Here is a 23,916-nt window from a genome sequence, read left to right on the forward strand (position 1 = left end):
TCATAATGATGTAAATCCAAGCCCATTATGTATTCATGATTTGAATCCTGGGTTGTGTAAAATCTCAGAAATAAACCCTAGACAAAGTGAATCTGTGAACTAAGGTGTAGGTGTGTTAGATCATGTTGTGGTGATCCTCGAGCTGGGGGATATGTGTTCATACTGGAGTGCAAAATTAAAACCAATGGAAGATGGACAAGAAAAGTTCAATAATGGCAGGTCATCCTGAAACAATCAGAATCAGTATACTTTATTACTCCCTAAGGAAATTATGTACGTTACAGCTACTCCAAGAAGAAATGGTAAAAATAGCAACAGTAACAGACTAAACTCCAAACAATACATTATGTTACAGATTATAATATTAATTAGTCATTGTCAGTTGTTGATTCGTCCTGTTCTCATTGTATGACGAATTATGATTGCTGATTGGTAGCCGTTTGCATACTATGCATACTCTCTCTCTCTCTCTTCATATGTGTGTGTGTGTGTGTACAACAGTTTTATGTTAATGTACAATCCTTAATATGTTGTGTGTGTGTGTGTGTGGGGGGGGGGGGCGCCAGAGGGACTGTTTGCCCAGGCTAGGACCGCCACTGTTAGGGATGCTCTCACTTCAGAGATAAAATCTCTCAGCTGAAATGGGATCATCTCGGTGTTCCCCCTGGATGAGCTGGTGAAGGTGACTGGGGTCAAGGAGGTCTGGGTTTTTTCGCTCAGGCTACTGCCCTCACCACCCAAACCCAGGTGTGAAGCAGAAGATGGATGGTTATGATAAGTTGTCATTAAATTCAAATTAATTTTTATTGTACTCCATTGTAATTTATTGTATCGTATTATTATTGTGTCCCTAGTTTTGTTTTATTTTAATATGCTGCATTTTATTTCATCATTTTATTTTTTAATTGCCCTCTCACAGAAGTCTTCTTCCGGGAGGACAAAGCGGAACTTCTTTTGGTGCCCGTGTTTCCGGTGGGACCGGGATTGCCGTTGCAGCGGAAAGCCTGTGAGATGGCGGTCGGCTCTCGGAGCGTTTAGGACCCTGAACCCGGATCCGAGCACCCGGACCCCGAGCTGTCTGCCTCACCGCGTCCCTGTGTCTGACCCGAGCTATGGAGGGCGGCAAACCGAGCCTGGCGCTGGTGTACCAGGCGGTCCAGGCCCTGTACCACGACCCGGACCCGGCCGGGAAGGAGCGCGCCTCGCTGTGGCTGGGAGAGCTGCAGAGATCGGTGAGAGGGCGGGGGGGAGAGGCCCGGGCGGGCGGAGGTCGCTTCGTGTTTTTGGGGATCTGTGTGAAGCGGATCTCAGGGTTTTACCTGTGTGAAAACGCACAGGTGAAGTGTAGTGCGCAGTCTCAGAGGAGCCACCGCTTCCGTTAGCATAACAGCTAAGCTAAAGAAAATGAATGGAGGAAAACATGCCGAGCTAGCTGCTATGCTAACTGCTAGCTGTCTGTATGTTACTTTGCCTGCCTGCGCACGTGTGTGTGTGTCTGTTTGTTTCTTTCTGTTTGTGTGTGTGTCTTTGTGTGAGAGAGTGTGTGTGTGTGAATGAGTGAGTGAGTCACCTTGCTGCAGGTGAGTAAATGAAGCGCTCCCCTGCCTGTGTTTGGACTTCCTGTTTGCGGTTCCGGCTTGTTTGTTTTTATTCAGCTGGTAGCATGTTAGCATGGTCACAGTCAGGTGACCTGGGGTAAAAGGTCAGCCACTGTGCGTGAGGGCTGAAGTTATGCAGGTGAAAGTTTCCCCCTGTAGCAGTCAGCTGATCAGTGAGCATGCTCAGTGGAGTGTTTGTGGAGCCCCAGCTCACAGCCTTCAGTCACGTGAGAACTAATTCGAGCGTCTCAGGTGGACCTGAGGAGAACACCTGAAGAGAACCAGGTTCAGTCAGGTGGTTGGTCTTTTGGGGACAACAGATCAAACGGTTCATTGTAATGTCAACTAGCTGGAAACGTGAGGCTTCTGGTTCTGGTCAGATGTTCTCCCGAGTGGCTGATGGGCATTAATGATAAGGAGCAGAATCAGCAGACAGCCCACGATTCAATCTTATGAAAATAATTCACTGAAGATTTTTTTTTAACATTTTACAGTGTGCGAGTATTAGAGTAATATTCGCAATCACCACCTTTAAACTGTAGATTATGTTGTCAAAGTTAAACTTTGTTAGTACCTGTTTTATACAACAATGTAACATCATCTCTTCATTTATTTTCTTACCAAGCTCACCAACATTTCACTAAGACCTGCATAAATGTTGCCGTAATACGAGTCACTCTGCAACTGAATAGAGTCAAGTTGGCAATTATGTGCAATCTGTTTGAGATAATACAGCAGTTACCTGATAAAGTTGCCTCCTTCAATTTAGTCAGAAGTCCTCTTGTTCATATTTTAATTAGTTTATTTATTTTTGTTTGGTGTCCCTGTATAGACAAAATATCATAATGTTATGCTGTGTCGATTGTTTTCTTCTCCCATCCTTCGCTATGACATCACTTCTTCCTCAGATGTATGCTTGGGAGGTGTCAGACCAGCTGCTGCAGCTCAAACAGGACGTGGAGTCGTGTTACTTCGCCGCACAGACAATGAAGATGAAGATCCAGACGAGCTTCTACGAGCTCCCGCCAGAGACCCACAATGCACTGCGAGACTCGCTGCTGACGCACATCCAAAACCTCAAGGACCTGTCACCCATCATTGTAACCCAGGTAACTGCACCTGTTCCGGCGGTATAAGCATCGGAGTCAATAGGACTTCATTGACTCTTGACTGATCCTCACCTTTTGTACTCGGCTGTAAAGTTGTCTCAGTGGGGTTTCCCTGGAAACAGCTGATTATCGCTTCAGTTAAGAGGAATGTGTCCTGTAACAGAATCAGCCAATCAGAATCATCAAATATTTCTTACCTGTGATGTTTAATGTTGGCTTGAGCTGGTTAACACCTGCTTTAATACATCTGTGTGGTTGTTATCACACCTTGTCGGAGGGCGGGGGTTTAACTGTAAAAAGTAAGCTGAACTTGCAGTGACATCATCAGGGTTTAAAAACAGGAAGTTTGTTTGTGATAGTTCTTACTTGAGTAACTCAGACCATCACCCTTTCCCTCAGCTGGCTTTGGCAATCGCTGACCTTGCCCTGCAGATGGCGTCCTGGAAAGGATGTGTTCATACACTGATAGAAAAGTAAGAATTCACAAAATCGGCTAACACAATGTTTTCTCTGAAGCTGGACAGTGACTAACCTGTTCTTCTGTCTTCTCAGGTACAACAATGACATCAGCTCGATGCTCTTCCTCATAGAGATCCTCACCGTGCTCCCAGAGGAAGTTCACAGCCGCTCGCTTAGGATCGGAGCGAATCGGAGGACGGAGATCATCGAGGACCTGGCGTACTACTCAAGCACCGTGGTTACCTTGCTGGTGAGACACCTGTCTGACTCTCACCTGTCAGACAGCTCAGTAATATTTCTGTCTGAACACCACTGAATGTTGATCGTATCTGTTCACCAGGCCAGTGGCTGTTTAACTGTCACATGATTGCCACATTAGCTGCATGTTGTCATTAAGGTAGGGGTGTGGCTAGTAATAAAACCATAATGATAATGTGGCGGAAACTGTTATCACTCTAAAAACGGAGATGTCACTGATGATGTCACTAATCTTTATTTAAACAGGACTCTGACTTTATTTGTCCTCAGACAACCTGCGTGGAGAAAACGGGGAATGATGAGAAGATGCTTATTAAGGTGTTTCGCTGTCTGGGCAGCTGGTTCAACCTGGGCGTCCTCGACAGCAACTTCATGGCGAGCAACCAGCTGCTCATGGTGCTTTTCCAGGTCCTGGTAAGTGTGAGAGTGCCGTCAATGTCAATGATCTGATGATCACGTGAGCCTCGATCTTGAATCGTGTGAATATTTCTATGTTACCCCAAACTGTCTCCACAGCAGAGGGACGAAACCTCTACCAACCTCCACGAGGCGTCCTCCGACTGTGTGTGCTCTGCGCTCTACGCCATAGAAAACGTGGAGACCAACGTCGCATTGGCGCTGCAGCTCTTCCAGGGCGTCCTGACACTAGAGACGGCCTATCACATGGCAGTAGCCCGAGAAGATCTGGACAAGTGAGGACAAATCTAGTTCTGATTGTGGCATTCATGTGTTGTTTACATATTGTCAGTAACACGCGTGTTCAATTCTCATCCTCAGAGTGCTGAACTACTGCAGGATCTTCACAGAGCTCTGCGAGACCTTCCTGGAGACCACGGTCAGGAGTCCAGGACAGGGCATGGGAGACCTGAGGACCCTGGAGCTGCTGCTGATCTGTGCAGGACACCCCCAGTACGAGGTACGAACACACCCCATGGCATTGCATATGACATGGCATATGAAGCTCCTGTGTGTTCTAATTCGGATGTCGGCCTGTCTGGTCTGCGTTATGGTTCTGTGTGTGATTCTGTTCTCTGTGGTCCAGGTGGTGGAGATCTCCTTTAACTTCTGGTACCGTCTTGGGGAACACCTGTACAAAATCAACGACCCGACTTTGCACGCCATCTTCAGACCGTACATCCAGAGGCTTCTCCACTGTTTGGCCCGGCACTGCCAGCTCGATCCGGATCATGTAAGAACCAGAACCTGAACCTTTTCATGCTGCAGTCTGGCTCCAGATCCTTCTGTGTAAAGTTTTTATGATGCTGAGTTTGAACACACTGCTGTAAGTTGAACCCTGACTGTATTACCTGTCCTTGTTGTCTCCATGGTGGTCCACAATAATGCACACAGGTGTGTTCACCGTGAGTGATCAGTAATCAGTGAATCACTTTGAATGTGAAGTCAGGAACACAAACAAACTAAAAATGTCAGCGTCTGTCAGACTTCCAGCTCTGGCTCCACCCACAGGTGTTGGCTTCAGGTGTTCAGGTCATGAAATCTTAGTCTGAATTTTTCTCCGTCCACAGGAGGGAATCCCGGAGGACACAGACGACTTTGGCGAGTTCCGGATGAGGGTGTCTGACCTTGTTAAAGATGTCATCTTCCTGGTTGGCTCCGTGGAGTGCTTCGCTCAGGTAACTAATCCTCAGGTGGTTTCAGGCTGACAGGTGGGATCTGTTTCACCTTTATTCTTTCATTAACATCACTTCCTGTCCTCAGCTGTACTCCACGCTGAAAGATGGGAATCCTCCCTGGGAGGTCACAGAGGCCGTCCTCTTCATCATGGCTTCCATCGCAAAGAGCGTCGACCCGTGAGTATCTGTGTCACTGCCACGGGAAGTTCTCACAGACGCGTTCATCAAGTAAACATGTTCTCCATGTCTGATTTCAGGGAGAACAACCCGACGCTCACGGAGGTGCTGCAGCAGATTGTGTTACTTCCGGAGAGCGTTCACATGGCGGTGAGATACACGAGTATCGAGTTGGTTGGCGAGATGAGCGAGGTCGTGGACAGGAATCCCAGATTCCTTGGTACGGAGGAATGATCCTGAACAGTGGCAGTGTCCTGATGATGCAGTCAGCCATGTTTTAACTTCCTTGCCTTTCAGGATGTCGTAGCTTCACAGGTGCGTCTGGGAATACTGAATAATATTTTGTACTTCCTGTCAGACTCTGTGTTGAACTACCTGATGAAAGGTCTGCGAGAGAAACCGCTGGCATCTGCGGCAGCAAAGGCAATCCACAACATCTGCTCCGTGTGCAGAGATCACATGGCTCAGCACTTCCACGGGCTGCTGGACATCGCTCGCTCACTAGACTCCTTCGCCCTTTCCACAGAGGCTGCCGTCGGCCTGCTCAAAGGTACCTGCACTGACATCATCACATATTTGTACTGTACCTGCCTTGAATTTATCAGATACCTATGGTCACATTTAGAAGGTACAAGGTTTAAATCTCTGACACAGGTTTATCCTCATGAGTGGTGTAGATGCAGCAGGCTCATGTGTAATCACATCAGTGTACTATTACCTGTACAGGTACGGCTCTGGTCCTGGCTCGACTTCCTCTGGAGAAGATCGCAGAGTGTCTGAGCGACCTGTGTGCTGTTCAGGTTATTGCTCTGAAGAAGGTCAGAGGGGTGTGTGTGTGTGTTTGTTTGTTTGTTTGATTGTTTGTTTGTTTGATTGTTTGTTTGTTTGTTCACTTATGTGTTTACTTGTTTGTGTTTTAGCTTCTGACTGAGCAGTCCACAAACGGTAAATCAGCTGATCCGACGGTGTGGCTCGACAGGTTGGCTGTGATTTTCAGGTGAGTTCTCCTGTTTGTTCACTTCCAGTATAACTTTAATGAAACAGCTGACGGTGGACACATCATTTCTCTGCAGACACACAAACCCGATCGTCGAGAATGGACAGACTCACCCGTGTCAGAAAGTCATCCAGGAGGTAACACACCTGCGCTCACCTGGAAGTCTGATTTGAATAGAGTGATTTGAATAGATGTGATAGAGGTACCTCTGGTCATGTGACTTGCAGATCTGGCCCGTATTGTCGGAGACTCTGAACACTCACCAGGCTGATAACCGCATCGTGGAGCGCTGCTGTCGCTGCCTCAGGTTCGCTGTGCGCTGTGTCGGGAAAGGCTCCGCCTCCCTGCTGCAGCCGCTTGTCACACAGGTGAGACCTCATATCGGACAGCGAGCAGGAAGCAGGTTCAACAAGCTCTGAGTTTAAAAATAAACTCTGAGCTTCCAGAACAGCTGATCAGAGCTTTTCCAGTCGGGTTTGAGTATGTGCACCATGATGTAGTCAATCAGTAATCAATCAAATGAAGTTTGTTGTTGAAACTTGTCACACAAAATAATCATCTGTGAACAGATTCAAAGCAGTTTGCCAGACTCCAGGGGGCGCTGTGACTAAAGTGTCAGCAATTCTGATTGGTTTAGAGAGAATCTGTGATCCCCCGTGATGCAGTGTTGTTTTGTTTCCAATGAAACGATCACATGTGTGTTGTTGTCAGATGGTGGGCGTGTATCAGGTGTATCCACACTCCTGCTTCCTGTACCTGGGCAGCATCCTGGTGGATGAGTACGGTATGGAGGAGGGCTGCAGACAGGGATTACTCGACATGCTACAGGTGAGCACACCTGGGCACTGAGGCTCCACCTTTCTGTTATGTGCTCATTGAGCTGGTCAGTGATGATGATGGTGGTGTGGCTTCCTCCTCCTCAGGCTCTCTGCATGCCGACCTTCCAGCTGTTGGAGCAGCCGAACGGTCTAAGGAATCACCCTGACACTGTGGATGACCTTTTCAGGCTGGCCACCAGGTGAGTCTGAAGCTCCGCCCATTTGAGCCCGATGGTGCCACGCTCCGTAGCTCTGCCCGTTTTCACCCGTTATCCTCTTCTGCTCAGGTTCGTCCAGCGAAGTCCTGTCACACTGCTCAGCAGCAGCATCATCATTCACATCATACAGTGCGCCATCGCCGCCACCTCATTGGACCACCGAGACGCCAACTGCAGCGTGATGAAGTTTGTCCGAGACCTCATCCACACAGGAGTCGCCAACGATGTAAGTCTAATGGAAACGTGCTGTAAACGCCAGTAATGTCACAGGAGTCTGCTTCACCTTAACACCTGTGGGTCTGCAGCACGAGGAGGACTTCGAGGTGAGAAAGCGTCTGATTGGTCAGGCTATGGAGCAGCACGGCCAGCAGCTCGTCACTCAGCTGATGCACTCATGCTGCTTCTGTCTGCCGCCGTACACGCTACCTGACGTCGCCGAGGTGCTGTGGGAGATCATGGTGTTCGACCGGCCGGTGAGTAGGTGGTAGGGCATCTCAAACCTGTGTGCATGCTGGGGGTGTCGGGTGACTCTAGGTGCTGATGATGGTGTCCTTGTGTTGCAGACGTTCTGCCGCTGGTTAGAGAGCGCCCTGAAAGGTTTACCGAAGGAGACGTCAGGCGGCGCCGTGACAGTCACCCATAAACAGCTGACTGACTTCCATAAACAGGTCACCAGGTGAGATAACCAGTGTTGGGCAAGTTACTTTGAAAAAGTAATTAATTATAGTTACTAGTTACTTCTTCAAAAAAGTAACTGAGTTAGTAACTGAGTTACAATATTCTAAAAGTAATTAATTACTTGAAAAGTAACTATTGCGTTACTTTAAAAAAAAAAAAAACCTTTAACCCTCTGAGGTCCAGGGTATAATTGGCCATTTTTAACTACTTGATTTTCCCTCCACATTTTACCTTTAAAAACTATTTACTTTGCCTTGTTTGGTCTCATCCTTTTCAGCACAACCTCGCGTGTCTGAATTTACAGTCATGTTTTCATTTTTGACATACTGTGTTAACGCAGTTGATCTAAAATCAGACAAAAAACATAAACATAAAATCAGAGTAGAAAAAGTTATATTTTTTAATGTAACAACAACAAACATGTTTAATGATAATATTTCATAACTTTAAATGTAAATATAAATTGTCAATTTTAAAATCCTCTGCACAAGTTTTGCAAACAACAAAGTTATTTGCAGTCATTTACCTTTTACCCTTTGTTATAACCATTTCAAACTATTTACAGAACAATCAGCTGTTCTGCATTCAATGAGATGCCACACAAATTATTTGTGCCACTCCAAAAAAATAATTTCTGTCCACTATAAAGGAGAACATCACAGCCTGATACCTGCAAGTCTGACAGCAGCAGGTGTATCATTGTTTTTATTCAGCAGTCGTGTCATTTTACTGACACACAACACCAAACTGTCCTCTACACTACACATTAACTACACACTCCAAACACGCTAAACGTCACAAATCTCTCACATCTCTAAACTCGCTCTCTCTCTTTTTCTGCTCTCTCTCTCTCTCTCTCTCTCTCTCTCTCTCTCCGTCACTCCTAAAACTTCCCCCTCTCCCGAAACAACCAAATGTCATGTTGCCATTAGAGATGGACCGATCCGATATTAGGTATCGGTATCGGTCGGATACTGACCTAAATTACTGGATCGGATATCGGAGAAAAATAAAAAATGTAATCCGATCCATTAAATATCACGAAAGCACCTCACAAAACTTGCAACACGCCGTAACTCACCTCAGAACGTTAGCACGTCGGAGCAGTATGCATCACGTGATAGAGCGGCTGTGGCATGCGGGACCTGTCGGTGGTCTGGATAGCATTTGGAGCTTCGCTAGCAACCCGGCATTTCATCTCCGACAAAGTTATCCCCGAGAGAAGTAAAGCAAGTGTGTAAGTCCATCTCTGAATGTTTGTAAAGCATTCCTGCGTTAAGCTTACCAAGCGATATATGGAGCGACTGCCTCTTCTTGCTGCTACTTCAATCATGAAACGGCTTAATGATCAGCTGATCGGCTTTTCTGTCGCGAGTCCGTGTCTCTAGTTTGCTTTTGGCCCACTTTGCACCAGAAAGAGGAAACCAGCGGCTGAACAACAGCAGCACGTTTAAGCTTGATCAGCTGTTGTTAGAATGTATTTACGGTAATATTACTTTCTACTCCAGGATCTTTTTCTACGTAGCTGACGCTGGTAACTGTGCAGGGGCGGATCTAGCAAAGTTTAGCCAGGGGGGCCGATAGGGCATTAACAGGGAAAAGGGGGCACAAAGACATACTTTTCTTTCTTATTCTCATTTAAAATGTCGAGCTTTTAATAAATAATTATCTGACACCCAAAGTTTTAATTTGATGCAAAATGAATAGAAGTCCATTACTGTATATAGTGACTATTAAGTCTAATATATATACCCTAGTAAGCTATAGTACTTTTTCCTTTGGGAAGGTACCATCTGTGCAGTCTGCAATTTTGTTGAAGAAAGATGTTGAATCTATTTAATATTTCTTGAAAAATAATTGATTTCTGTGCATTTTTTTTTTCACACTGCATCAAATTAAGGTTGATTACGTCGATTAAGCATCATGAGGTGGAGTGTGAGGGGTGGTTCCCTATTTTTTATTTATTTATTTTTGTTGTTGCTGGGAGTTGGAACCCTATTAGTTAGGTTGATTAATATTTATGCTAAGTACTCTTTAAAATACCAGAATAGGGAGGATGGTGTAGGTTTGAGTTTATTAGATTGATCAGTATTGCTGAACTATGAAATATTTTTTTTGCATACAGGTATAACAGAATAGCTTTAGTGTAGTTGTTGTTTTAAACTTGAGTATGAACTTATACAAAATGCAGCAAGATATTTAAAAAACAGTTTTGTTGATTAAAAAACACTATATCGGATTCATATCGGTATCGGCAGATATCCAAATTTATGATATCGGTATCGGACATAAAAAAGTGGTATCGTGCCATCTCTAGTTGCCATATCATTTTTTTGGTTGGTCGACATGGTGCATTTTTCCACCAACACGAACAGGCTGTTTTTGGGTTGGGTTAAACTGAACACAGCTTCAACGTCTGTTTGTTAAAAAATAGTAACGCATTCACAGACAGGCGTTGCTGACTGTGGCATTAAGAAACAGACGTTGCTGTCTGTGAGGCGTTCAGGGACAGGCATGGCTGACTGTGAGGTGTTCAGGGACAGGCGTTGCTGTCTGTGGCATTCAGAAACAGGCGTTACTGACTGTGAGGCGTTCAGGTAAGAGTGCGTGAGGTGTGTAGCAGGTTTTGTCGAGACTCACTCGTCTGATGGTGGAACGCAGACAAACTGGAGTCCGGATTGAGCGAGTCTGGACTTGTCCTGACCTGATTGGGAGGTTTCAGGTGTATGAAAAACACTATATGCACTGGTAAAAAAAACTCTTCCAACTGAGGAGTTTATTTCCTGTAAAATTGATCTCATGGTCTGGTTAAATGTTTTTGATAAACATTCAGTGTGTGGAACACCTGCATAGGTGACAAGTAGATAACCTCACATTTGTTGTTCTGCAGCGCTGAGGAGTGTAAACAGGTGTGCTGGGCCATCAGAGAGTTCACCAGACTGTTCCGATAGCTGCAGCCTTCTCGCACCGCCAGGTGAGCCTGTTCTCAAGTACACTCAGGTGTGTATTCAGCCTGAGTTTGTTTGCTTCTCTGATATGTTTAAGACTTCTTTTTTTCCCCACAGGTAAATCTTTTTGTTGACGAGCATTCAGAGGTGACGGCAATAATCTGCGTCTGCAGACGAGGATCCAAAGGGATGAAGATGATGAAGGACTTCGAATGTGAACAGGGCGGCTCACTCTGAAGGACTGACAGATTGAAGACTGATTGGACAGAATGAGTCCACCCCAGCTCACCTGAACTCACCTGACCTCACCTGCAGCAGGTGGTGAGTGGGCGGGGCTGGGTCCGGCAGGTGGGCGGGGTCAGGAAGCTGCGGTCGTGAATCGGAGGATGTGCCTGGTCAACAGTTTTTAGAGATTTATTTTTGGACTTTGGTCGTGGTGGGGTTTTTTTTTTTTTTTTTTTTTTTTTTTTTTTGTCCGTGCCATAAAAGGAGCCAAAAGATTTTCCATGATGCTCTTGGCTGCAGCGTGCTGCGGGAGGATTTGGCGTCACCTTTGACCTTTTTAACTTTGGTTGAATTTTAGTTGTTCTTCCACAAAGTGAAACAGAGTGAACTCTGGGTAATGAGGCGGAGAGACTGACACCATGACATCATCGGTGATGTAGCCTTGTTGTAAACAAATTAAAAAAAACAAACTGCTCATCCAGTGTGTCTGTTATTACTGTCACCTCACTTACCTGTGCCAGTTGGTCAGACAGCTGCATGGTAGCCAGGTGTTTGGGTTCTCGCTCTGGTTAGCAGGTGTTGGAAGGAATGAGGTTGGGAACCTGATGAATTGGCTCAGAAGGGTGCGGAGGCTTTCTAAAATAATAGAAACCTTCATCACAGAACTCTTCAAAGTCAAACAGAGCAAATCTTTTTGCTCCTCCATCAGAGACGCTCCAAGGTCGGTGACAGACTCGTGAAGGCAGTGCAGCAGCTATATTGGGCATCGGAGGGCGTGAGTGAGCTGGTGGTTTGCATCGTTCCAGGTCTCATGCTACAGCACAGAGAAGATGGAAAAAGTTTCTCTGTATGTGGAGCTGTTGGTCTGCAGAAGGCTCAGTTTAAATGCGTCACAGGTGTGATGTAAGCGCGGTTAAACCGTCACGCAGGAACAAATCCGTGAGTCAGACCTGAACCTGCTCAGGACCACATCCTGGAGCTCACTGAAGTGCTCTTCCTGTCCTCAGACCTCAGGGGAGTGTCTGAGTGGCTTCTTGCAGGAAATTCTCAAACTGACTGTCAGGAGCTGAAGTCTCTAAGCCCCGAGGAAAGGAGCCCCAGTCCTTCATTTATCTCCAGCTTGAATGCAGAGCCATGAACGCTGGGGAGGCGAGGAGCTTGTAATTCAGACACGTCAGTAAATCAAGTGTGACGTTCACTAATCTGTCAGATCCTCTGCATTGCCGAGCATCTCTTTTCCTAAGTCCTTATCTCCTTTCCTTGATGTTTTCCATCATTTGGTGAGGTGCGTAAAGTAAAGAGATCAGAGGTCATTTAAACCATCGTCTTTATTCAAAATACAAAAAACATTTGATTATTTCTGATGTAAACAGACACAGGTCATACTGATTCTGGAGCTGCAGGTCAGGTGAGCAGGAAGGTTCAGGTGTATGGCATATTTTTCCAAGACTGAAACTACTGATTATTAAATTCTTATTTACTCACAGCCCAAAAGCAGACACCTGCAGGTTCAGTCAGGCATCAAAACACTGGCTCACTCATTTAGTGCATTTAAATTGATGCTTCAGGTTTTACCTGAACAGGTAAACACCGAAGTAGAGTCTGACCCTCTCAGGCCTGCTAGACCTATTACCTGGTCTAAAAACAAAAACACCTGGTGTGAGAATACTGCAACGGCCTTTATTGAAATTTGAACATAGAAACCTCCCAGAAAGGTGTCGGCATGACAACAGAACGGAATACACCTGCAGACCTCCACCCGTTTGTCTCAAATGTTCAGTTTCTGTACAGCTGCACCTTCCCTCCAGTCAGGGTTTCCTACTGTTTGGGGGAGGGTGCAGTAAGCAGTGTCTGTGTCGGGTCCAGGGCCCCTGGTTCAGGGGCCGGTGGGGTTCCAGGGTCCTTGGATGTTTTGGCTCTGCAGGATACTCTGCAACTCTTTGAACTGTGCCACCGTCTGATCCTTCACATCGGGGTTTGAGATCTGCAGCCGGATGCTGTCCGTGGACCAGCTCAGCTCTCCGGAGAACATCTCTGTCAGGATCCGGGCCACCACAGGAATCACCTGAGGACAAAAACAACAAAAAACACTGTGAGACATCCACAGGTGTCTGGAGCTCCATGAACATGAGGCAGTCAGGAGGTTGAAAGGTGACTTGGCTTGTGTGTCTGCATCCCACACAGTGAAACTTTATTCCTAACGCTGGGTTAAAAACAGGAAGTGCACAGAGAGAAAGGTGTGGAGGGAAAACTACACGCTTCGAGGGAATTATTCATAAATGTGTTTAGTCGCACACCCACAGACAGGTGACCAGGAGAGGCTACAGAACAGATATTCAACATTTTACTAAAGAATCGGGTTTGTGCTTTGGGCAGAAAAAATTGGATTCTTACATGTGCGCCATGTGTCAACAGCATGTAGAAAGCAAGACTATCATGTCATATTTGACCTCCGACCTCACATTTATGTTCACATCTGCATTTATGTATCTGTTACCTCTTTAACAAAGTGCACAGAAACAGAAAGAGCTGCTGAGGTAACAAGAAATATACTGAAGTACAAAGGTGGAAAGTAACAAAGTACAAATACTTTGTTACTTTACTTAAGTAGAATTTCCAGGTGTCTGTGGGCCAGTGCAAGTGTGGGGAAGCATGAAGGCAGTGACACTTTTTTTAAGTGGCAGCTAATTTCAAATGCAAGATTGTTAGTGAGTTTCCTTGCTAACAACCTAGCTGCTGAACTTCTCAGGGAGAGAAAAGAATAAGAGGTAACTTCAGTCAGAGGTGGAGGAAGAAGTCAGAGGTGGAGGAACAAAGGGTATATTTAAAGGTGAGGCCTGCTCAGGGAGATTTAATGATTACATGTGATGTCATCATTTTAATCACATCTGTGTGTGATGAGTTTTCATATTGTGAAACGTGCTGCATAACAAATCAAGTAAATAAACTGTGTGTTATTCAAACATTGCATGAAGTGCAGATAAACAGGTTAGCGTGCTGATGTAATGTAGATTACATAAAGCGCAGCAGAGATTAATATGAAGTTAAGCTGATGGCGCTGAGATCAACACTGAATTCCACCTTTGTACTAACGGATACAACTGTGAAACATCTGCTGACACTGTGTTCAGGTCAGCTGATCACAGCCTGCACTGTGAGCTGGGACTCGCCCCCCGCTGAGCCCCCTTTACCTGTAACACGTTTTCCTGAAGGCAAACTCAGCCTCTACCATGGAGGCAACATAAACTACCTTTTTTAAATTCTTTGTTTACATCACAGATTCAAGATGAGTGCATTCATGAGAAATAAATTTCAGATTTGAATAGCGTTTTTCATTTATTCTCATTTACTAATACTATGTTATTATTGTATTAATATAACACAGGCTCCTTTTACCTTTGCATAATAATAGCTGATAGAGATGTCCTAATCCTAACCTAATGAGTACACGTCACAGCGTGTACTTTTTCACTTTTACTTGAGTAAAGACGTTGAATCAGTTCTTCAACGTTTACTGCAGTATTTTTAAGTATCTGCACTTCAACTTAAGTACAGAATGTACTTTTACCACCTCTGCTGTAATGTACTAATATACAATAAGTTCAGGGAAATCATGTCCAGTTACTTATGAGCTGCACCTGCATGTTTGTGTAATCAGAGTAAATTTGTCATGGAAATGTCTGAGTTTTACTGCAGTACAAACTTTGTGAAGTATGTTTTAAACAACAAAGATGACAAATATTAGCACAAACCTGTTACATGTGACCTGACAGCTTCATGCTAGCATCACATATATCAACAGAGCTAAAACTGACCCAACAGAGACCACACATAATAGAGGACACACTCTTGACCTACTGATCTCCAAAGGCCTGAGCATTTCAAAGGTTACTGTGTCTGATGTGGGCCTGTCTGATCATTACTGTGTTTTCTTTGAAAGTATAATTTCAGCCCACATAAATATGTCAACAGCAGTGATCACAAAACGGTGTATAACTGAAAACAGTAGTGAAATCTTTTACCAAGTTTTCCCATTAACACCTGACCTGTCCAGAGGGTCAGTCAATGAGCTCGTCAATAGCTTCAATGCTAAAATGTTAAATGTAATGGACACTATTGCTCCCATTAAGGTGAAGGTTATCTCTGGAAGGAAAAAGTCTCCATGGAGAAACTCCACACTGGTGAAAAATGAAAAAAGAGAGTGTAGGAAAGCTGAGCGCAGATGGAGAAAAACAAACCTCCAGGTTCATTATGACATCTATAAAGAGAAACTTCACAATTATAATTTACACCTGAGGAGTGCAAGGAGGTCCTACTTCTCTGACGTCATCACTAAAAACAGCCATAATGCTCGGGTCTTATTTTCTACAGTTGACAGGCTAACAAACCCTCCTGTGTCAGTGGCAGCTGAACTTCATTCAACCATGGCCTGCAATGACTTTGCCAAATTCTTCACAGACAAAATCCAAAAGACTAGACAATAAATTGGTACATCAACAGCAGATAGGGTATGTACTGTATCCACTAAAAAAATGTTTAAACACCATCAAACAGTTTCACCCGATTAACAGCAAAGACCTGGAGGACATCTTAGGTCAACTGAACTCCTCTTGCTGTTTAGATGTCCTGCCAACAAGTTTTTTCAAAAAGGTCTCAAAGACTTTAGAGTCAGACCTGTTACAGATCGTCAACTTTTCCTTAATGTCAGGTGTGTTTCCAGAACCACTAAAAACTGCTGTAATAAAACCTATACTGAAAAAGGACAATCTCGACAAGACACAAATGAACAACTACAGGCCGATCTCAGATCTCCCATTTTTAAGTAAGATCATTGAAAAAGCAGTTTCTCAACAGCTCAGTTACTTCTTAACACAGAATAACTGCTATGATGCCTTCCAGTCAGGTTTTAGACAGAACCACAGCACTGAAACCGCTCTGACCAAAGTGTTTAATGACATATGTCTGAATACAGACAGTGGAAAAATGTCAGTCCTAGTTTTACTGGATCTCAGTGCAGCATTTGATACAGTTGACCACAACATATTACTCAAACGACTGGAGAACTGGGCAGGTCTTTCAGGAACTGTACTAAACTGGTTCAAAACATACGTAGAAAACAGGAAATACTTTGTATCAATAGGTAACTTCACATCTGAGCAGACAAGTATCACATGTGGAGTTCCCCAAGGTTCCATCTTGGGACCCCCTCTGTTTAACATTTACATGCTCCCACTGGCAAAGATTATAAACAACAACAAAATAAACTATCACAGCTATGCAGATGACACACAAGTATATATCACAATGTCACCAGGAGACCGAGGCCCTGTACAGGCTCTTGGTAAATGCATTGAGGAAATCAATGACTGGTTGTGCCACAATTTTCTCCAGCTAAACAAAAACAAAACTGAGGTAATAGTCTTTGGTGCCAAAGAAAAACGATTACAGGTCACCAGAGAACTTCAATCTATACATCTAAAAACCACAAACCAGAAGAGAAATTTGGGTGTAGTGATGGATGCAGACCTAAACTTAGAAAAACACATTAAGACAATAACAAAGTCAGCTTACTATCACCTCAAGAATATATCAAGGATAAAAGATCTGATGTCTCAACAGGACCTGGAAAAACTAGTCCATGCATTCATCTTTAGTAGGCTTGATTACTGTAACAGCATCTTTACAGGTCTGCCTAAAAAAATCAGTCAGACAACTACAGCTCATTCAGAACTCTGCTGCTCGAGTCCTCACTAAGACCAAAAAAGTGGACCACATCAGTCCAGCTCTGAGGTCTTTACACTGGCTGCCTGTCCGTCAGAGGATAGACTTTAAAGTTTTGATGCTGGTCTATAAAGCTCTGAATGGTTTAGGACTAAAATACATCAGTGACCTCCTGACCCAGTATGAACCTTCCAGATCCCTCAGGTCATCTGGATCCTGTTTTTTATCAGTTCCCAGTAAGAACCAGACACGGAGAAGCTGCATTCAGCTTTTATGCTCCATATATCTGGAACAAACTCCCAGAAAGCCTCAGATCAGCTGAAACACTCAGTTTATTTAAATCCAGGTTGAAGACTCACCTGTTCTCAGCTGCATTTGAATAAAGCACCAAATCCCCACTGTTTTACTTTTAAGCTCAAATTTCAAAACTTACATTTTAACTACTGGTTTTATCTACTATTCCTTTCTTTTTTTCTATTTTAAATCATGCTTTTTATTTGTTTTTGTTTTTTAATGTCTCTGTAAAGCACTTTGAATCGCCTTGCTGTTGAATTGTGCTATACAAATAAACTTGCCTTGCCTTTTCATGAATTTCCAATGGGAGCTGACACTGACTATTTCCTGGCATCTGCAGGACTGAGCTCTGACTCGGGTCATGTTGTTTAGTTAGGAGTTTGGAGACAGACAGGTTCTTCACAGCAACATCAGCCAATAGGAAGTACTGAGGCTGCTCAGGAGGAGGTAAGTGATGTAGTGAAGGTTAACTGGAGGTGGAGGGGTGGAGCTCATAAAGATTCTGGTTCTGACGTGTTCGGACCCAAGGCTTCTTCATTTTTTTTGCACTTGTTATAAAACCGTTAGCACTGCCACTCAGTTTAAGCTCTGCCCCCTCACCTGCACCATAATAAGCTTCTTCTCTTTGGGTTTATTGTCGGGCCAGTCCTCCCCGAAGCAGAAGTAGATCTCGAAGGGCGGCGGATTCGGGGCTTCGCCTTTCTGGAACAAGATCAGCCCTGCGGACAGAAGCATGTCGGTTAGAACATATCAGGCAGCATGTCAACAATCCCGCACACCAAACTCACCTTGCAGGAAGTCATTGAGGCTGAAGACCTTGATCTTCTTCTCTCTCTCCATGGGGTTGGACGGGCCGTGTTCTGGCATGCCCGGTCCAGACCAGAACACCTTACACTGGCAAAGGCGGACGGCGTAAATGTCCTGCTCACAGATCTCCAGGATCAGGCCGCGGTCCATCACGTCCAGCAAGGCCTCGGTGTAAAATCGCTGTTTCTCGTTCTGCATCTCTGATGTTCCCGGGAACAGCACCTGCTGGAGGTTGACAGGTCCGAACAGGTCCACCTGCTCTGGGGTCGGTTCCAGGTGTCCGTAGTACAGCCGGCAGCCCTGAGGGTTACTGACGGTCAGAGAGCCCATTGTACGGCCCCGGTACTGGAACTTCAGGTCCAGATCTGTTACTATAGCAACACGAGATACAGGACCATTACTGTGCCAGTAGAGGGGGGACCATGAATTAGCAACAGTCACCACAGTAAAGCCACCAAAACAAATCGTTATCGGGACAAGAAATGACATCAGGGTATGAGATTTTGGTCATAAAGCACAGCCCTAATGTTCACCTGTGAATGCGCAGGTGAACCTCATGGGTCTGTGAAGGTAACCCTGAGCTCTGCTTTGTGGTGCTGTATTGTTAAAGTGTGACATCAGAGTTGGTTTGATGGTAAACTGTCTGAGCAGCGCCACGTGTGGTAGCGTTTTAGCCCTGAATCTGTGACAGGAAACTGCATTAGAGGTCAGGACTCACGTGGGACGCTGCTCAGCAGGTCGTACTTGCAGGGCTGGTGGTTCTGAGGCTCTGCCTGGTTCTCGACGCCCACCATGCCGCTGGCCTCCATTAGGTCCGGCTCTGGTTGCGCAGTGGCAGCGTTCAGATCCTGAAGTCTATTATGGAGGAAGTGTGCCTGACCCTGGAGATCAGAGGTCATGGTGATGTCAGGAAGCAGAGGCACTGGGATATGCGGTGGTCCAAATGTCCCGTTAGGGGGTAGGCTGAACTGGTTCATCTCTGAGGGAGCCGGGAAGGAGGCAAAGGGGGCGGAGTCACTCAGCCTGGGGTCTAAGGAGACATGGCATCATCACATTACATCAACAGCCACAGTGTTTCCATGGTGACACTGAGTCGAAGGTGTACTTACTGATGGAGAGGTCCATCAGGTTCGGCATCTGAAAGGATCAAAGTGTTTCGGTCAGTCACGTGAGAACATGTCAGACTGTTTACATCATATGATCGTTCTCACCTCCTCGTCATCGTCCTCAGCGCCGTCTGAAACACAAAACGGGGATCATCACTTCCTGTCATCATTGCACATCAGAAGGTTACAGTCATGCAGGTGAAGCTCACCTGTGCTCCCGGGGTGCTCGCACACTTCGTAGATCTTGTACGGCTGGACCGGCGTCTCTTTGGTGCCATCATACTTCAGCTGAAACTCGCGGCTTTTGTTCAGAGCACAGCGCAGATTTGCCTTCCACTTGGCAGGGTCGGGTTCATCTACTCCCTCCTGGTACTTCCCCGTCTCCAGAGCCCATGCCTAGGACACACAGACCAGGGCATAACTCACATCTGACAGATAGGACTCACCTGTGCTCAAGCTGAGAGATGTTTTGCTGTGCCAGCAGTTTCCCTTTGTTTCCAGTGTTTATCATAGGCAACCCTACTCAAAGTCAATAAACACTCAGACTGACACACAAAAGAGGAAGCAGTCAGCAGAGGAGGAGGAAGTGACATCATCACCTGTGTTCAAACTGAAGTTGTTCAAAAACTGTGAAACGAAACTCCGCTGGAAGGAGGAAGTCAAACGCCTACTTCCTCTTCACATGTGTCACTCAAGAACCCGCTTGTAGTTTTTACTTTGGTTTGTCTGTGTGTGTGTGTCCGTGTATGTGTGTGTGTGTGTCCTTGTATCTGTTTTTGTGTGTGTTTGTGCACATGTGTGCATCTGTCCGTCTGCGTGTGTTTGTATTTGTGTACATGTTTAGACATCTTGTGAGGACAGAAAAAATGGTATGCTACTATACTTGTAGGGACTAACAATTACCTATGAGGACAAAATGTGTCACCATGTGGTATTAGTGACAGGGTTACAATTAGCTTACTTAGGATTAGGCTGTGGGTTAGGATTCAGCATTCATTTTTGATGGTTGGGGTTAGGGAAAGCATTATGAAATGAGACGAGGTCCTCACAAAGATATGAAAACGAGTGTGCGTTACTATTTTCTGTAAAAAAAAGTTTTTTGAAACTTCAAACATGATCAAAGCAGATGCTATATCAGAGGTTAGAGGTCAGGTGTGAAGGGTTAACCTGACCTTGAAGATGGTGTTCTCCTCGTCTGACACGGGCGTGTGGCGCGTGGCGTGTTTCCAGGGGATCTGGAAGAGGCGGTGGTCCGCGCTGAGCCACTGCAGACCGGGGTACCTGCCGCTGTTCACCTGAGCCAGCAGCCAGGGCTTCAGGCGGACACGCCGGGGCTGGACGCTCATGCTGGGAGGACTGGGAGCGAGAGAGGATTCGCTCAGACCGCGGAAACGGTCCCTGAGCACGAGCCGCTTCTGACACTTCGGAGCTTTGAATTGATAACTGTAATAAGTGAAAAATTGTCGAGGAATTGGTTTTTGATCGAACTGTTTCACTCCGCGCGGGTTCACGAGCACAGATACATGACTGCGTGTGCGCGCTGGGCGGATGGACTCACCTGGCCGGGTCCGGTCCTGGTTCAGAGTCTGCGCGCTGTGTTCCTCCTCTGCGGCGTGACGTCAGCAAACAAACAAAGAAAGGAACAAAAACAAACAAACAGAGGGCGGCGGAGCGCTGAAGGGCCGGAGAAAAGTCCCGAGACAAACTCGTCCTCAGTCCGATCACATGACGTCAAGTTAACTTGAAGGAAAACTGCTTCCGGTGGCAGATCAGCTCTCGACAAAATAAAGCTTCCGCAGAAGTTATTTAAAAAAAACAGAAAGAATCAAACTGATGCACAGTTACTTAAATAGCCATCCCCGAGGAACCCTAACCATGCATCTGTTTGAGAGGAACCAGGGCCCTGTGCTTCGTACGTCGCTTACTACATCCAAGATCAAATGAAACATCCAAGACCAAATCATCGCGCTAACTCTGAGCTCGCTATTCCGGTTCCCCGAACACACCTGTTGTTGACGATTAGTATAGCTGGATGAAGTAATGTGAGATCACTGGGTGGCCCAACAGGGGCTACGCATCGATAGTAGAAACATTGATCGGCAACCCTTTGATTGGTCGGCGAAAATGTCGAAGGAGCGCGCTCGGTATTTTTCGGCAGCAGAGCAAGAACTCTTGAGTGAGGGATTTCAGGAGTTTCAGAGTTTAATTAAAACGCAAGGGAACACTGCAAAGGCTGCAAAAGCAAGGAGAGAGGGCTGGCAGAAAGTTGCTGACAAATTAAACTCGTAAGTAATGTAATAATAATAATGGATTGGATTTATATAGCGCTTTTCAAGGCACCTAAAGCGTTTTACAATGCCACTATTCATTCACTCTCACATTCACACACTGGTGGAGGCAGCTACGGTTGTAGCCACAGCTGCCCTGGGGCAGACTGACAGAAGCCAGGCTGCCATATTGCACCATCGGCCCCTCTGGCCAACACCAGTAGGCGGTAGGGTAGATTTATCATATCACACCATATTATCCAATATTATATTACATTATATTATATTATAATATGTTATATTATATCCCCTTTCACATTAGAGCCACAACAGGACCCACTAGAACATGGGAACAAGTAAAAGTGAAATATAAGAATATTCTACAGAATGGTAATATTTATCACTTATATTGCTTGTCGTCTCTTGGAAAGAGACCCTGGAATACTCTGTTTGTTTGTTCATAACAGCAACCAAGAAAAGGGCAGAGCAAAAAAAAAGACAGGTGGTGGTCCTGCACCCCCTCGTCAACAAGTTGGTTAAGTGAATAATACCCTCACGGGAAAATCGATATCTCTCTATGAGCACACTGTCGCGCTGAGCTAAAGGATCCTGTCTGTCCCGCAATATACGCTGAATTCTGAGGACTCTCCTTATCAATCTTGCACCTTCTGCAATGGGTGGCTCGCGTAAACGGACAGGACATGGCTGCGACAGACTTCCCAAATCCACCTTCGCTTTTATAGCCGTGGTCTCTCATCTTGATTACACGAAGTAATTTACAATTACTACTCTGAAATATGAATTACATCTGTAATAATCACATACATGTAATAGAATGTTAATAGTATATTTCCCTTTTTTAGGGAATGACCTGTATGTATCTGTGTGAAATCAATAAAAGGATCAAGTGCTGCATTATCTTTAGTTGCATTGATGTTATTTATTTATGGTGAAACAGTGGTGGAATATCGCTGTTGCTTTCGTATGAATGACGCGGACATACCTGCGGCCTGATCCTGTAAACATCCTGTTTACATAAAGTAAACCTGCTCCCCAGCAGGTTTACGCTTACGGCTCTGTTGCTATGACAGCAAGTCCCGGATGGGCTTCGGGGAACCGAACGATCCAGGATCACGCGAAATCGTCAACAATCTCATCCAGCTAACTCACTTAGCGCGGTACGAAGAACGGGCCCCAGGGGCCCGTTCTTCGTACGTCGCTTACTACATCCAAGATCAAATGACACATCCAAGATCAAATCATCGCGCTAACCGTGAGCTCGCTAATCCGGTTCCCCGAACACACCTGCTGTTGACGATTACTACAGCTGGACGCAGGAATGTGACATCACTGGGTGTCGTAAAAGGGGCTACGCATCGATAGTAGAAACATTGATCGGCAACCCGCTGATTGGTCGGCGAAAATGTCCAAGGGGCGTGCTCGGTATTTTCCGGCAGCAGAGCAAGAACTCATGAGTGAGGGATTTCAGGAGTTTCAGAGTTTAATTAAAACGCAAGAGAACACTGCAAAGGCTGCAAAAGCAAGGAGAGAGGGCTGGCAGAAAGTTGCTGACAAATCAAACTCGTAGGTAATTTAATAATAATAATAATAATGGATTGGGTTTATATAGCGCTTTCCAAGGCACCCAAAGCGCTTTACGATACCACTATTCATTCACTCCCACATTCACACACTGGTGGAGGCAGCTACGGTTGTAGCCAGGCTGCCATATCGCGCCATCGGCCCCTCTGGCCAACACCAGTAGGCGGTAGGGTAGATCTATCATATGACACTATATTGTCCAATATCATATGGCATTATATTATATTATAATATGTTATATTATATCCCCTTTCACATTAGAGCCACAACAGGACCCACAAGAACATGGGAACAAGTAAAAGTGGAATACAGGAGTATTCTACAGAATGGTAATATTTATCTCTTAGATTGCTTTGCGTCTCTTGGCAAGGTAATACTGGCCTGTAATACTCTGTTAGTTTGTTCATAACAGCAACCAAGAAAAGGGCAGAGGAAAAAAAGACAGGTGGTGGTCCTGCACCCCCTCGTCAACAAGTTGGTTAAGTAAATAATACCCTCACGGGAATATCGATATCTCTCTATGAGCACACTGTCGCGCTGAGCTAAAGGATCCTGTCTGTCCCGCAATATACGCTGAATTCTGAGGACTCTCCTTATCAATCTCGCACCTTCCGCAATGGGTTGCTCGCGTATACGGACAGGACATGGCTGCGACAGGCTTCCCAAATCCACCTTCGCTTTTATAGCCGTGGTCTCTCATCTTGATTACACGAAGTAATTTACAATTACTACTCTGAAATATGAATTACATCTGTAATAATCACATACATGTAATAGAATGTTAATAGTACATTTCCCTTTTTTAGGAAATGACCTGTATGTATCTGTGTGAAATCAATAAATGGATCAAGTGCTGCATTATCTTTAGTTACATTGATGTTATTTATTTATGGTACAACAGTGGTAAAATATCGCTGTTGCTTTCGTATAAATGAAGCGGACATACCTGCGTGGCCGCGATCTAATCCTGTTTACATAAAGTAAACCTGCTCCCGAGCAG

The 23,916-nt window shown here is 45.3% G+C and overlaps 2 protein-coding genes across 4 annotated transcripts; one reads left to right on the forward strand and one right to left on the reverse strand.

Annotated features, from left to right (window-relative positions):
• Positions 1-976: 976 nt before the first annotated feature.
• tnpo3 (transportin 3) lies at positions 977-12,751 on the forward strand. 2 transcript variants are annotated; one of them, XM_085437362.1, is made up of 23 exons: positions 977-1,232; positions 2,507-2,707; positions 3,107-3,180; positions 3,260-3,416; positions 3,695-3,838; positions 3,941-4,116; positions 4,202-4,340; positions 4,467-4,613; positions 4,951-5,058; positions 5,144-5,235; positions 5,316-5,455; positions 5,594-5,785; positions 5,962-6,062; positions 6,156-6,232; positions 6,309-6,369; positions 6,460-6,600; positions 6,944-7,060; positions 7,156-7,250; positions 7,338-7,494; positions 7,574-7,741; positions 7,832-7,944; positions 10,837-10,920; positions 11,012-12,751. In XM_085437362.1, exons 1-22 carry the CDS (start codon positions 1,113-1,115, stop codon positions 10,895-10,897), a joined length of 2,781 nt encoding a protein of 926 aa, XP_085293488.1. In that variant the 5' UTR covers positions 977-1,112; the 3' UTR covers positions 10,898-10,920; positions 11,012-12,751. The 2 variants fall into 2 exon arrangements, with proteins under 2 accessions (XP_085293488.1, XP_085293489.1); XM_085437363.1 differs by having other exon boundaries at positions 5,962-6,053.
• Positions 12,430-23,916, reverse strand: irf5 (interferon regulatory factor 5). Of its 2 annotated transcripts, none has more exons than XM_085437366.1 (10): positions 23,863-23,916; positions 20,606-20,837; positions 20,220-20,490; positions 19,257-19,443; positions 19,153-19,178; positions 19,051-19,078; positions 18,660-18,971; positions 17,923-18,312; positions 17,735-17,853; positions 12,430-13,184 (listed from the first exon to the last, which is right to left on the reverse strand). In XM_085437366.1, exons 3-10 carry the CDS (start codon positions 20,391-20,393, stop codon positions 12,996-12,998), a joined length of 1,425 nt encoding a protein of 474 aa, XP_085293492.1. In that variant the 5' UTR covers positions 20,394-20,490; positions 20,606-20,837; positions 23,863-23,916; the 3' UTR covers positions 12,430-12,995. The 2 variants fall into 2 exon arrangements, with proteins under 2 accessions (XP_085293492.1, XP_085293491.1); XM_085437365.1 differs by lacking the exon at positions 23,863-23,916 and adding an exon at positions 22,318-22,507.

Source organism: Copadichromis virginalis, linkage group LG17 (genome assembly GCF_057382275.1).
Source record: "Copadichromis virginalis isolate Kocher_CV1m ecotype Utaka linkage group LG17, C_Virginalis_male_GT1.1, whole genome shotgun sequence".
Classification (NCBI taxonomy): Eukaryota; Metazoa; Chordata; class Actinopteri; order Cichliformes; family Cichlidae; genus Copadichromis; species Copadichromis virginalis.